We start from the raw sequence: 13,766 nt of genomic DNA, 5'->3' as shown, positions 1-13,766 counted from the left end.
TGGGGGGGTGAGGAAAAAGAAAAGGGTTCAAAGCGGGGGGGGCATGGTAGCAATACTAGCAAGTGGCATAAATGTGTTGATTCTTGGCACATAAAGTCATTTCATACACGTGAATGAAAATCAGGGATGTTTCCCATTTCGGTTAACCTGAGGCCAACTCGAACCTACCAGCATATTGTCTTTAGTAATGTCAGATGAGGGAAGGAACCCGGGGCCTGTTGGCAATTTGGCAAGCTGGATCTCCTAGGGCCTTCCACTCTTTGTCCTTCTCCCATATGCAGGCTGTTGTCATTCACCACTTGGATAAAGTACTTCCTGTTCCAGCTAGTGCTCACCTTACCCAAAGTCAAAATGCTCTTGGCAGCATTCACAAAAGTGAAACCCCATGACAAAAAGAAATAATACTGTTGACAATGGCAGTTTTCTCTTTCCATCTTATAAATTTAACATAACAATAATCAAGTTTTGGGTAAGCCTTGAAGCTTCAATTAACCATACAAATTTGGGATTTTCATTCTTTGTAATTGGTTGAAGCACTCAAAAATAATTTCTATATCCAAATATATACTTTATTCTTCTTGCAGAAAATGTTCAAACAACAACAGCCAAATGAGTAGTTGAATCCCACATACAATTATTTTCATAAGCACTGTGGCTAAGCTGTCATGGAATGCAGCAGCTTACAAGGCATTCCCCTTCACAAAAGAAACCTAGAAAGGCCTACTTTATCCCCAGTAGCTTTTACATCCTTCCCGATTTGCTCTCTATACTCTTTGAAGTTAAAGTTTCTGTATAAAGCTGGCTTGCTGCAGCTTTCTATTACAGTTTCGTAGGTGGGGCAGTAGAAGTATGCCATAGAGTACCTTTCAACCTCTTGATTGGCAACCACTCGGTGAGTAATGCTCTCGTACATGCCATTACTCAGTGCCTGCATTATTAGATTGAATACACAAATTAAGGAAGTACACTGAACCTAACTCTTTGAGTATTAGTTAAGATATTGTCACAATTAGTAGCTGACACATATTACCTGAAACAAGTCACCAATGTTGATAACTAGGGCATTTGGATTGGGTTTAGCGCTAACCCATCTTCCATCTCTCTTCAGTTGCAATCCCCCTACCTGGTCTTGGGATAAAATGGTGAGGAAATCAGTATCAGTGTGAGGGATAATGCCAAACATCCTGGAGGAGTATGGACAAGGAGGATATCTATTCATTCGAAGAGAACTAGAGCTCGGTGAACAGTTCTCTTGGAAATAATTTGGTTTGATACCCAAATTTTGAGCTAAACATTCAGCCAATCTTTGAGCCAGTAAATTAGCTTTTGTAGCATACTCTTCAATGGTTAACCTGAAAAGCAAAAAGTGGTGAAACAATTAGACCACTTAGTTAACAATTTGAAGCACATAATTACAAAAGAAATCAAACTTTGGACTGTAATAGAAGGGAAATTAATTGGTCACACGCTTAGGAAGACAGTAACACTAGATTGATTGTTACTATTTATCGAGACCTAATAGGCCAAAAGCTTATGAGGGTGATGTTACACATGCTGCCTTAGCTTCACTTGCAAAAGCGCGTTGGGGTGACAGCCACAGTGGCAGTGGTCTGGTGGCTGAGGGCACACCAGGCCATGGCTGCGATAGCCTTTGTGGGTTTTGGAAATGTTTGGCAGGTGGGTGGTAACATAATGCCAACTTCATGAAGCAACATCTATAACTACAAAATATATGTAGGACTAAGATAAGGTTTGAGGCTGTAATGTGCAACATGGCCATGGGGTTTGAAAATGAAACTTTAGGTATCTTTGTCTCCCCTAAATCCTGTGTTCTGTTCAAGTGTACCTACTATAAAATTATGAGATTTTATGATAATGATCATAGATAGACCAGTAGAGTAAAGGCAACTGTAAAGAAATCCTTTTGAGTCTGTAGCAATTAGCACTTAAACTATATATTAATAGGGCTATGACTCGCAGAATGAGGTTCAGGTCCATAATAATAACAGCAACTACAGTCATTTTTAAGGGTTTCCTTTTTTTAGAACCAAGAGGTCCCACTTGACCTGAATAATCTCTCTACCAATTAAAATTAGTAACTTGGATTAAGGTTTAATTAGGCAGCAAAGACAAAAACATCTGTGTTTTGATGGTCTGGAATGTGTAATGAACCTAATAGTGAAGAGATTCCACGCATTTCATGAGGCATGGTGTCAAAGGTCAAAGGGTTCACAATCAAGCCAACCATGTGTCTCAAAATCTAATTAAAGCCTAGCTTGTCATGCTAATAAGTTTATGAAATATACTAAGCAAAATAAACCAGTAATAATAATGACCAGCTGGATCAAACTAGGAGTAGCAAGCAATGAATAAGAATAGTGTTTAACCAATCCAAAACTAAATACCTACGAATTTATACTTTTATTATACATTGAGTATAATTTTAAGCAAAAAAAGGAAGACTCTTAAAATGCCAAATGTAGAACTTCAGCAAAAATTGATGAAGAAAAGTGAGAAATTTGGTGAATTCACAGCTTGTTCTTGCATATATAGAATGTACATAATTAATAAGTTCATGCATATTAAGGAGAGTACTACATATATATATATGAATATTATCATGGCTTTTGTTTTTTTAATAAAATTAAAGGGTAATTTAACTCAAAGTTGAATGACTATAATTCTATATGTGTATAAAAGTTTAACCTTAATTTCAATTAATTTTGATCTAGATTTCTCTGGCTGTTACTTGTACTGTATAACCTTTTCTTTTTGTTTTTCTTTTTGGTTCAATAGCCTAAAAGTTGTTCCTTGTTATTTCATGAAAAGACAATGAAGTCCATCTATGGTGCATAAAAAGTAGAAGATAATATAATTTAAGTACCTGAGCTTATTGCTTTCATCCATTCTCGAAACATCTTTGAGGGATATATGCAATGCTTCTGACCAAGAGAGGTTCCTCAAGCTAGTAGCCAGAGGGTTCCCCCATCGATAGCTTTGAGCTGATAAATTCAGAAAGTTCTTCCCAGCCTTCTTGTCAAAAGGCCGATGAAACACCTTCATCTGCTCACTTTTCAACCTGTCTAGAAGCTCTTCAGGAATCCCATGATTCACAATTTGAAAGAAACCCCATTCACTAGAAGCTTCAGCCATCTGTTCTATGCACTTTTGCCTCTCAAATGGTCCAAGATTCAAACCACTGAGATCAATCAGAGGCAGCTCAATTTCCTCACAGACTTCAACCATGGGAAATTTCTCCATTTCAGCAGAGCTCTGGAGGATGGCCTTGTATTTCTCGAAAAATGGAGGTTCAACAGCCATTGAGATGGAGAGGAAGTTGGAGAACATTGCCTCACTATCTTCTCAATCCTGATGAGACAAATATGCACAGAAGTAAGTAAGTCATGCTCAAAAGAACTCCTTATATGAATTGTAAGTTAAACTGATCATAAAAGACTTTGAAAATCCCAGAATAAATGATCCAATGATCACATGGATGCATATTTAATACAATGACTTGCATATAGTTCAATGATCTTAGACCAAAAACAATTGGAAAACTGCATCTTTCAAAATTTATTGCATTGGTCTTCCATAAATGAAAAACTGCTATATATTTGCATTGTGAATGTTCTTCTTATGTTTTGGCCATGTCTGTTGGCTTTTGCTTTTGCTCCTAAGCCCTCTTTTATGGTGGTACCTTCCCATCGTAAATTCTTCCTCCCTTTAATAAATTTTTATGGATTGACCGAGCAAAAAAAATTTTTGTTTGTTGATCATTGTGAATTCATACATACATAGTACATACTGATGTCCTCACTGCTTGCTGTATGTTTTGGTATGTCTGCAGTTACTGTTTTCATTATTTCATGACAAATAGTGAAAGAAAATTACAACAATTTTATCCTTTTGTTCAGAAAAGTCAACTAATTTCTAATTAAGGCCAGCAGGGAACATTACATTGCATCAAATTTCATTTCCTAAAATAGTTACATGTTTCCCCTTGTTTTTACTCTTATTACATTGGATCTGATCTTGCTTTGCTGGTGATATCTGGATGTCAAACTTTTTACTGCCATATACACATTTAAAGAGATTTATTTAGCAGATCATAAGTACTGATTCACATTGGATTATGAAGTGCTACTACAACCTATACCAAGAAGAGAAGAGTTTCATGGTCCATGACCCTTTGAATTCCCTATATACTCACCAAGTGAGCTTGGAAAATGTTAATCTAATTTAGCAAGTGAGTACATTAATGCAAATATTCGTTATTTTTAATTGGCTAGAACATAACCCAATTCTCCAAACTCTTATACACCTATATTCTGATTCCACCTAGCTACTTGTCACTATAGCTGGAGACCTTTCACCAAAGTGAAGTTATAGGCCTTAATTTATGTGCTCTTAATAGACCATGCTGTGTGCTAGGTGGATCAGATAGTGGTAGATGGACAAGTGCATATAGTTCCACAAAGTGCACTTATGTATCAAACCTCCTTGTAAATTAATTACCTGATAAAGCTTTCATGATTTTGTGTCTGTTCAGCTTATCTTCCCATAGCAGATAACATGCAACTCCCTAAGCAATTACAGGGAGGACCAACAGCCACACCCCATTTCTGCAATTCATATGCAAAAAATGTTAATGGACGTTTTATTAGTGGACAGGAAATGATTAAAAAAGTAAAGTAACATAAAATGGGATATGCATTCTAGTTAAGAACAAGAATCATTGAATTCCTATTGGTTGAGCCATGATTACTTTGATATTGGATGACCAACCTAGAGAATAAGTGGGAGCTCTTCAAGGAAATTGACAAGTTGATTTGTGCCGACATCTTAAGAGATGCAAACTGTTTTTGTAGGTTCTTTTGGCTAAGTTTGGTGCGGACAGGAATGATATTTCCACAGTTAGAGGTAGCTTTAGTGTTTTTTTAGGCTAATTAGCTTGTTGTATCAAGTCTATTTCAGGCTTTCTTTTGGAGATTTTATCTCTCTGCCCCTCATTTGATGGTTTGTTTTCTCAGTTGGTGGGATTTATATGTATTTGAGTTGGTTCCCCTATATTCCCAAGGGAGAAGACTTCTTTAATTGGCTGAGCAAAAAGGAAAAAGAAAAGAAAGAAGGATGACCAACATAGGATTAGGGCTTTATGCTGAATGCTAGCTGATCATGATCATATATTCAGAAAGTAAATTTCAAATACTATGACACTCAATTAGAACACACCAAGGACACTTACAGAATCAGTACTTTGCAGAAAAAAGAAGTAGTACTAGCTATGACTATAACAAGAACAAGCAGAAAAATGTGCCCTTTGCAGAATTACCTAGCTGCCATAACTAAATCTATAGGGAAATGCACTAGCTAGCAGCATGATATATATAGTAGACAAGAGGGTTTGAACAGACCTTGCTTACATGAAAGAGTAATGCAATATAGGGTTTTTTGAGCTTAAAGAAAGAGTAATAGCCCATACTACATTATAAAAGACAAGTTCATATATATTTATGTTCAAGTTTGAACATATGCTATTGGCTGAGAGAACTTATGGCTGAAGCATAGAACACGCGTCTAAACAAGTTATGAAAGAGGGGAGTGAGATTTTTAGTTATATAGGGTTTCAACTTCACATGTTCTTTTGAAAAGTCCAATGATTTTATAGCTCTTATAATGTCCTGCAATGTTTTCAAAGCCTTGAAAAAGAGTCTCTTATCTGCAAAAATTTGGAAAGAGGTTGTCTTTTCTATCAAGTTTGAGGATAAGAACAAACACAAGGTTTGTTGAATTTCTCTTTCAAAATGATTAAATAAAAGCTACGATCGAAAAATTTTCAAATTCATAGATCGCAAAGCGTTATTTCCGTATCAAATATAAAAATTTTAAATAAATTTTGACACTTTAATTAAATAAATATTTTTATTAAAAATTTTAATAAAATTTTCATTGATTTGAAATATTGATTTGAAATATCTGTAATATTTTAATTTAATTATTTTTATGAGAGAATAATCTTACAAACTTTACCTAAAAAATCTTTATCTAATTTGTGCTTAGAGCTTTGGTATCACCCTTCACTCATTGGCCAATCGCTTCAAAGTATAGAAGCTGACCCCATATTGGCCTACTAGATCACATCATTATACTTAATAATTAATGTAAAATAACAAGAATCTTAATATCCTTATGATTGGCTCCTAGGGTTTTGTGCCATAACATTTCTCGCCATGCAAACAAAGTGTGATCTATCTTTTGAAGCGAGACAATTTAATTGAAATGTGTGATTAATATACAATTGTCTTAAACAAAAGTATTCTGTTTAATTGTGGTATTAAGGAGACCAATTTGATAATTAAGTTTTTTTCATAAGGTTCTATGGAGTTAAATTACTTATAATTGATAGAACTGGTATTATCATTATAAGAAATTTGAAATCTTTACCATTTAATTATATCGTATTCTTTTAACGTCCATTGTTATGTAAAATTAATATAATTTGAAAATTTTTTATAAAATTGAGAAGATTAAGATTTTATTTAATTGATGCTTTTATTAGTTGCTTTTTACTCCCGAAAATAAATTAAGAAGCAAAAATGAGAAAGTAAAGTCTGTTTATTTGGATACAAAAGCAAATACCAAGAATATGAAAAATTATCGATAAAACACATAATTTTTCTAAATAACATAATGTATGATTGTACTTTAATATATATTAATTATATTATAATTGGTATTACACTTTGATTATTTGTCATTATTTAATCATGTATGACATTGTTTTTTACTTTTTGCTTTTATATATATATATATATATATAACTTAATTTTCAAAATGTAAAAAGATAAATAAAATAATAAAAATATCAATAAAACGGAACCTAAACGAGAAAAGAACAAAGAGAATGAACCCTCTTGAATTCTTAAGTTTGTAGTAAGTACAAGAAATTAATTACATCCCTTAAAATACTAATGAAAATCAAGATTACAACAATTATTTCATCATGGTAATTGAGATATTTTTTAATTAATCCCCAATTGTTCTAAGCTTAATTTGAAAGAAAAAAAGAGTTAAGATTGAGCAATGCAAGTTGTGAGAGCTGAGTTCACATATAATGGTTTCCTCACCAATAATGAAAGCAAAGATGGAAAAGGAGGAAACAAAAAAAACATATGCATAAGTTAAAATATGTTTTTTTTTTTTCAATCTTTTACACATGTGCATGTGTGACTGCCTACCAAATGAAGAAGAAGTGTGTGTGTGTGTGTGTATCCAACATTTGATTTTCCTACAACCATATCCACAACCCCCTTTTTGAGGTGGAAATGACTTTACAAAATTAATTTGGATGCTGAGATTAAATTGATTAATTATTTTTTAATTAAATACTACTATAAGTAATTAAGAAAACCAAGAGGTATTAATAATGAATATATCCCATATAATGTAGTATGTACTTCTATACCAAAAGTTAAATGTAGCATGTCCACACATAACATAATTCTCCTTGACCAAAAAGGGGAAAAAAGAGCACTTGCCCCTTATGGCATATTTTTATTATAGTACTAGTTAATTTCATAAATTCCTAATTGTGTTATTGTAAAGAAAGTACTTTCAAATGTCATAGTTTTGTTAGGTAATGATGTAGTTGAAGAAAAACTGTAGTATTATATCAAGTTTGCAGTTGGATCGTCCATGACAACATATATACGTAAATCAACATTTATATATATAACCAATTGTTAGCTAATATTATAAAATATGCCTTATAAAGAATGATCATAGGGTTTTTATTTATTTATTTATACTTTTTTCCCTTATTTTCATTCAAAATTTCATTTCCTCGCTTTCTTTTTTTGAATCAAACTATAGCCATAACTCATAAAGTTGACAAATAGTTTTAGAGCTAAGGGAGATACTTGTTCCCAATTAAACAAAGTGGTTGAGGAGTCTTTCAAATGAAAAAGAAGAAAAAAAAGAAAGAAATGAGAGTTTAAAACAAAGTATTGGGCTGATTTTTTTTCATTGGTACTATACATTGATGATGGAGAATGGATGTTGGACCAAACAGATAGATTGTGAAAGAATTGATAGAAACCTTATTCCATTGACAGATAGAATATGAAGTGGAGCATTGGTTTGTTAGGCGCGGAGACCATCTTGGGTGGAAAAAAAAGTAAAAGAGCCAAGAGTTTACAAACAAAAAGGTGTTGGGAGACAGAGAGAACCCTACATTACCCTAGTTAAATATCTAATTGAGGGAGCCCAATTACTTAAGTGCAGCCCAAATTGTTCTAATTTGGGCTAAATAGAGCAACCCCAACTTGAACAACTTAAATCTTTAAAAAATATGTTAGTAGGAAACAATAAGCTAATGTCCATGAAAGTTAAAACATGGGTTTAGATTTTAAAAAAATAATTATATAAGCAAGTTTAATAAATTAAGGATATATATATATATATATGTATATATAGCTGCTTCTCTTCTCTATCTTCCACCAAACTTTCGTATCAATAAAACTGTTCAATCTCTCTTTTGTCTAGTTAATGTCACTTTATATCCTAAAATTATTTTGATAATGGAGGGTTGATTTGCCCTAGAGTGAGATGACAAAAACAAAGTGGGATTGGCTAGTTTTGAATCAATCAGTCTCTTTTTTATCCAAAAGCAGAAACAATTAAGGATTGTGTTATTTCCTTTCTTGTCGACTAAAGATTTTTTAAAAGTAAGAAAGAGAAGAATTTATGCAAATAAATCATCATCCATACATGTTTTCCCACTCAGAAGAATTGACCCCATACATATTATTTACTCAAAACTTTGGGAAATGAGATCAAATTGGAGCTATACCATATATACAATGCCAAAACAATCATAGCCTAAGAAAAAACCAGGGGGTCTAGTTCATGGCTGCCGGCATTTGCCCCAAACTCACGTGGCACCCAACACTTGCCTAGCCTGCTTTGCATGAACTTCACGTGATAAATGTACCCTTGGCCGAGCCCCTCACCCCAATAAACATAATGGATGGCTGGCCACGGCCTTGCAAAGGCTTCGCAGCCAGCTAATTTCTGTCAGTCAAGCCATAGCCATGGATAGATTGGATGGACTCCAAACATATATTTGACATGACTTGGATAAGTCTTTGACATATAATCAAAGCTTTCCAACTCGAAGTTTCTTGCCTCCTAGTTCTTGGTTTCCTATGTAGGACAACGTTACCTCAACACTCCTTTTTATAATTTAACAAAGACTTGACATTATGTCAATTCAATATAGTTTTAATATCTTAGGATAAAAAATAGTTTTATAATTTCTTTACATAGAAAATGGGAATGTATTGGATAAGAATCAGTAAGAGGTAAATTATTGATAAGGATTGGTTTTGCTTCCTTTAACACGTCAATATATGTTCATAAATTACTGTACAAGCAACTTGAGGATGGTCACATCCTGATTGTCTATTGTTGGGATTTGATTTCATTTTTAAATATAAAATTAATCGTAAAAGAAAAAATAAAATGTAGTGAAAAAATAAAATTGGATTTTAACAAAAAAAATAGTCGAAAATCACATGATCAATATTTGTATTTTTTATGTAATTTTTAAATTAATTATGAATATTTATAAGTTTAAGAATTACATTCCTTACTTTAAATATCGTAATTAAGAGCCAATTAAATTCAAAAATCACTTGTGATGAAGCAAGTAACTCAAAAAGAAAACAAATCAGTGTGAAATCCTATACTCGAAATCTTTACTTTTTCGCCTTTTAAGATTTGTCAAATCTTCAGCCACTTAAGCGTTTGACCTCTAATAGTAAACCACACCTTGACAGATAAAACCTTCTCAAAAGTAGGATTTTTATTTATCCTAGCAAGTTTTGTTTCTAGAACAAAAAGACCAAAGTTCTTGTTGAATCTTACTTCTGTAAGATAAAAAAAAAACTATTTTTTCTTTTTCATTTTTATGAAATGACTGAAGGCCTAACATAACATATTTATATAGCCAAACTAAGTTATAATCCTAGATACAATACTTGTATTTTTATTCAATTAAGTCATTGTGAACTTAATTAATTTTTTCACTTTATTTTGGTTTGTTTTAATTAAGTCCAACTTAATTAATTATCTTTATTTAATCTCAATCATGCCACTTAATGTGTATGATCTATTCAACGTCTAACATATTGATAATAAATATAAATTATAATCAAATATCAAATTGATTATTAATTGATATTTATAGATCATAAGCGACATCTAACAATACATCATGATCACTAAAATATTAGAGAATTAATTAAAGAATTTGACAAAGCCCTTTAGTGATAAGGCTCTTAATGCAATATAATCTTTTCATCAAATATCCCGAACATGTTACAAAGCATAGCTCAATGTCTACTTATAACATTCCATATTAGTTCTCATAATTCATGACTAACCTTATAAATTTAAGAAATTAACTTTTCTTAAATTCATAATGCTTTGGCCAAAGACTTTATATAAGTTATTCAAGAATTGAGAACAAGTGAGATACATCTCCTCATATCTCTTAAGGTGATGAATTCTTTATTGACCACTCATTTACCTTTGTGTGCTTCATGGCATACCCAAAAACACCATATTTAAGTATCTGGTCGACTTCAAACCCGTAAGAGTGAAATCGAAACATGTTATTTCCCATATAAGATGACCAGGTATCTCAAATTTGAGGACTAGTTATACAACTATCATATGAGAACAGATTCTATAAACACTTGAGTAGAATACCAAATGGAGTTCTCATAGCAGGTCATGTTCAATGAACTGATTCTTTAACAAACACTCACATGTTATCCTTAAGTATCTTATGTACTTTAATCTATGAAATCGATTGCTTATTTTTCAAGTAAAGAGCCTTAACATGTATTAGTTTTTGAGTATTGTCAATGCTCTGTCTTAATAATACAATGACTAGGAACAATTTTAGAAATATGGTTTTGATGCATAATGATTTTATAATTATAATAACTTTACAATTCTCTAGCAAGATTTTTATGTTTCATGGGCTTTATTCAATTAGTACTTAATAACTCTTTATTACTGTACAACATGAAAAAAACTTTTATCACATATAATAAGATAATTAAATATATATTAAATGATAATATATATTCTTTGATCAATCCAATTGACTGATGGACATTTACTAACATCTGCAACATCCATACTCCTGTGGTGTACAGATTTTCTTGAAGACACTTTTTTGAGAAAACCATCTCTTGTCACCATCGTGTTAGCAGTCCCTTGACCAGGCTCTGGTAACCTGCCTTTTGTGACCCTAGTAAAACCCAAGCATCAAAAAACACTACCCATGACATGACTTTTGTTTGGAAACTCATAAACTGTCACATTCAGAGGATCATATACTTAATCCCTTTGTCTTTGTTACGGTTGTCTAGGGTGGGCTGTGAGGTTTAAGGTTCTATTAAGTGATGGTAAGTACAAAGTTTGTATGGAACATTTAGGCTTGGAGGTACGTAGACTTAGCCAAATGAAAAGTGCTGTCAGACTTGGAGTGAAGATGAAGCTATAGCAACACCTACAACATTCTCCACTAGAATCTGCCATGTTTTCCGGTGAAGGGTTGCAAAGGGAGAAAAGGCATAATATATGTTATACACAACTTAACTAACGTATGGTAGTATGTATTCACTCAAAAGAGTAGAAAAAATGGAAAACTAGGAGTTGGCGTCAATTGGGCCTTTTGTACCCAAAGGCTGGTTTATGCGCCAAAAAAGAAGAAAAAGAGGCTCAAGACAAATGAGCTGGACTAGATTTCTTAAATGGCCTTTATGAATTAGCCTTTATGTTTTCACGAAAGTGTTTGATGGGTCTTCTTCTAAGTGATAATCACAGAACTGGTTCAAAGTGTTGGCTTGTTTTTTAGCCCACTTCTTAATGTGTTGGGTATATATATAATTTTTTGATAATTACCTTGATCTTAGAATAATGAAATTTCTCATTCTTTTTTTCTTAATGTTAATAAAATTATAATTTGCAATTCACTAACAACATGTAACATTCCTATAGTAATAACGATCACCACCGAATTTTTTATTTTGACATTCATCCCATTCATATGTTGAAATGGAATGTGATTATTGAATTATACAACTCCTAAACATTACTATTAAGTATTAACACCTCGGATTTATTTATATTTTCTTCATAATATGATCCAATTTTAAAAAGGTGTTGGGTTAATAACACTTAAATATGAAATGTTACACCTTTTTTCGGAATAGAAATAAGAAATATATCTTTGTTAGTTGAACAAACAAAAGGCATATATCATAAACCCAAGTTGACAAGTTGCAATTTTAAGTATAAACAAACACTAAGATTTAGTGCTTTGTAAGAAAACAAATGTTTGGGTATATAGTTCAATGTTGTAATAAGAAAAGGCACACACAAGCTTTGCAAAGAGAGAAGGAACGAATGAATGAATGAGGACGCAAACAATTTTGGAACTATCAAAAAACAAAAATGGAAAGAGCACGTGTAGATGTGTAGTATCCATGAAGGTTGGAAAACAGATGAGATGGGGGAAAAGTGAACACCAACAAAGATTGAAAGTCCCATTTCTTATCTTCTTTTTTCCGTCTCTCTAATTTGACAAAGTTACAGTGTTCTTTGTATTTTCATTTGGCGAGGTGGGTGTGTGTTTTCTTGCTTGTGGCCTTGACAACTAATAAATGGGGACTTATTGTAACTCAGTCGGCAACTAATGGACAAATTAACCTAGCTTAGGATTTAAGGTTCTCCTCTCTCTCTCTCTCTCTCCCTCTCTGACTTTTCTTTGCATTAAGAAACACAATGGTCTTTGTCCTAAGAACTATGTAGGATTAAGGAAATATAAATGGGTTTTTTTCATTTTCAACTCACCATTTCTTTTTTTGGGCCAATAATTACTCACCTTTGTTAGAGTGGTGAACAATGGAACAAGATTTGTTTAAAGCAAAAAAACCTCTACATTATGATTGTTTCTTTGATTAAATTTTTAATTTTTTTATGGTATCCAAATGAGACTTTAATCTTTGATTCTATCTTTTTAATCTTAATGAAAAATTAACCGTTATCAGACTAAATGCCAATTGGTATTTTTTGTCTAAGTGACAAATTGTAAACCACTAACATGATTGATACATTTGGTCACGTTTGTTGTTAATTGGGTCAGTTAACATTATATCTTACGTTGATTAATTTTTTGTTATGATTAAAATTTATTTGGGTACTAATTAAAATTTCGAAGCCCGTTTGGGTACAATAATACATAGATTTTTTACTATATAAACCAAAAAGATTTTGATAAGTTGGTTCAGCTCAAAAAAATAATGGAAGGATTGATAAAGAGTTTTGTCTCATCCAAAAACTGGCTTTGCAAGAACTATCTTTTTCATAGATAACTAGGGCAAATGGAGAGTAAAGTTAAGAGTAGATTCAATCATTTTCATTTCAAAATAAGTTATATTCAGAAATTAAATGTTGGCTACCCTTTACGAGGTAATTTGGGTACTCGAGAGTTTTTTATGATTATGCTGAAATGTAAATGTAATGTCGCATTGAGTTTGTGACTGATTTATCTATTATAACAGATTTAAATTGGTATTTAAGTAAACTTTTTTGGTCAATCAATAACTCATGTTTTTTATTTAAAAAAAAAACAAAAAGGTGAAATGTAAGTGTAATGTCGCACCGAGTCTGTAGTTGATTTTATC

General features: G+C 32.3%; 1 protein-coding gene across 1 annotated transcript; it reads right to left on the bottom strand.

Annotated features, from left to right (window-relative positions):
- LOC18593658 (gibberellin 2-beta-dioxygenase 8) lies at positions 564-3,360 on the bottom strand. Its single transcript, XM_018124474.1, has 3 exons — positions 2,885-3,360; positions 1,031-1,352; positions 564-928 (listed from the first exon to the last, which is right to left on the bottom strand). Exons 1-3 carry the CDS (start codon positions 3,346-3,348, stop codon positions 698-700), a joined length of 1,017 nt encoding a protein of 338 aa, XP_017979963.1. The 5' UTR covers positions 3,349-3,360; the 3' UTR covers positions 564-697.

Source organism: Theobroma cacao, chromosome 7, assembly GCF_000208745.1.
Source record: "Theobroma cacao cultivar B97-61/B2 chromosome 7, Criollo_cocoa_genome_V2, whole genome shotgun sequence".
NCBI lineage: Eukaryota > Viridiplantae > Streptophyta > Magnoliopsida > Malvales > Malvaceae > Theobroma > Theobroma cacao.
This window is presented reverse-complemented; position numbering and strand designations above follow the sequence as displayed.

Excerpts from the sequence above, each read along its gene's own strand:
- LOC18593658 (XM_018124474.1), bottom strand. The coding sequence starts at position 3,348 with ATGTTCTCCAACTTCCTCTCCATCTCAATGGCTGTTGAACCTCCATTT. Across the intron at positions 1,353-2,884 it reads GATGAAAGCAATAAGCTCAG|GTTAACCATTGAAGAGTATG; the intron begins GTACTTAAATTA and ends TTTGCTTTTCAG. Across the intron at positions 929-1,030 it reads ACATTGGTGACTTGTTTCAG|GCACTGAGTAATGGCATGTA; the intron begins GTAATATGTGTC and ends CTAATAATGCAG.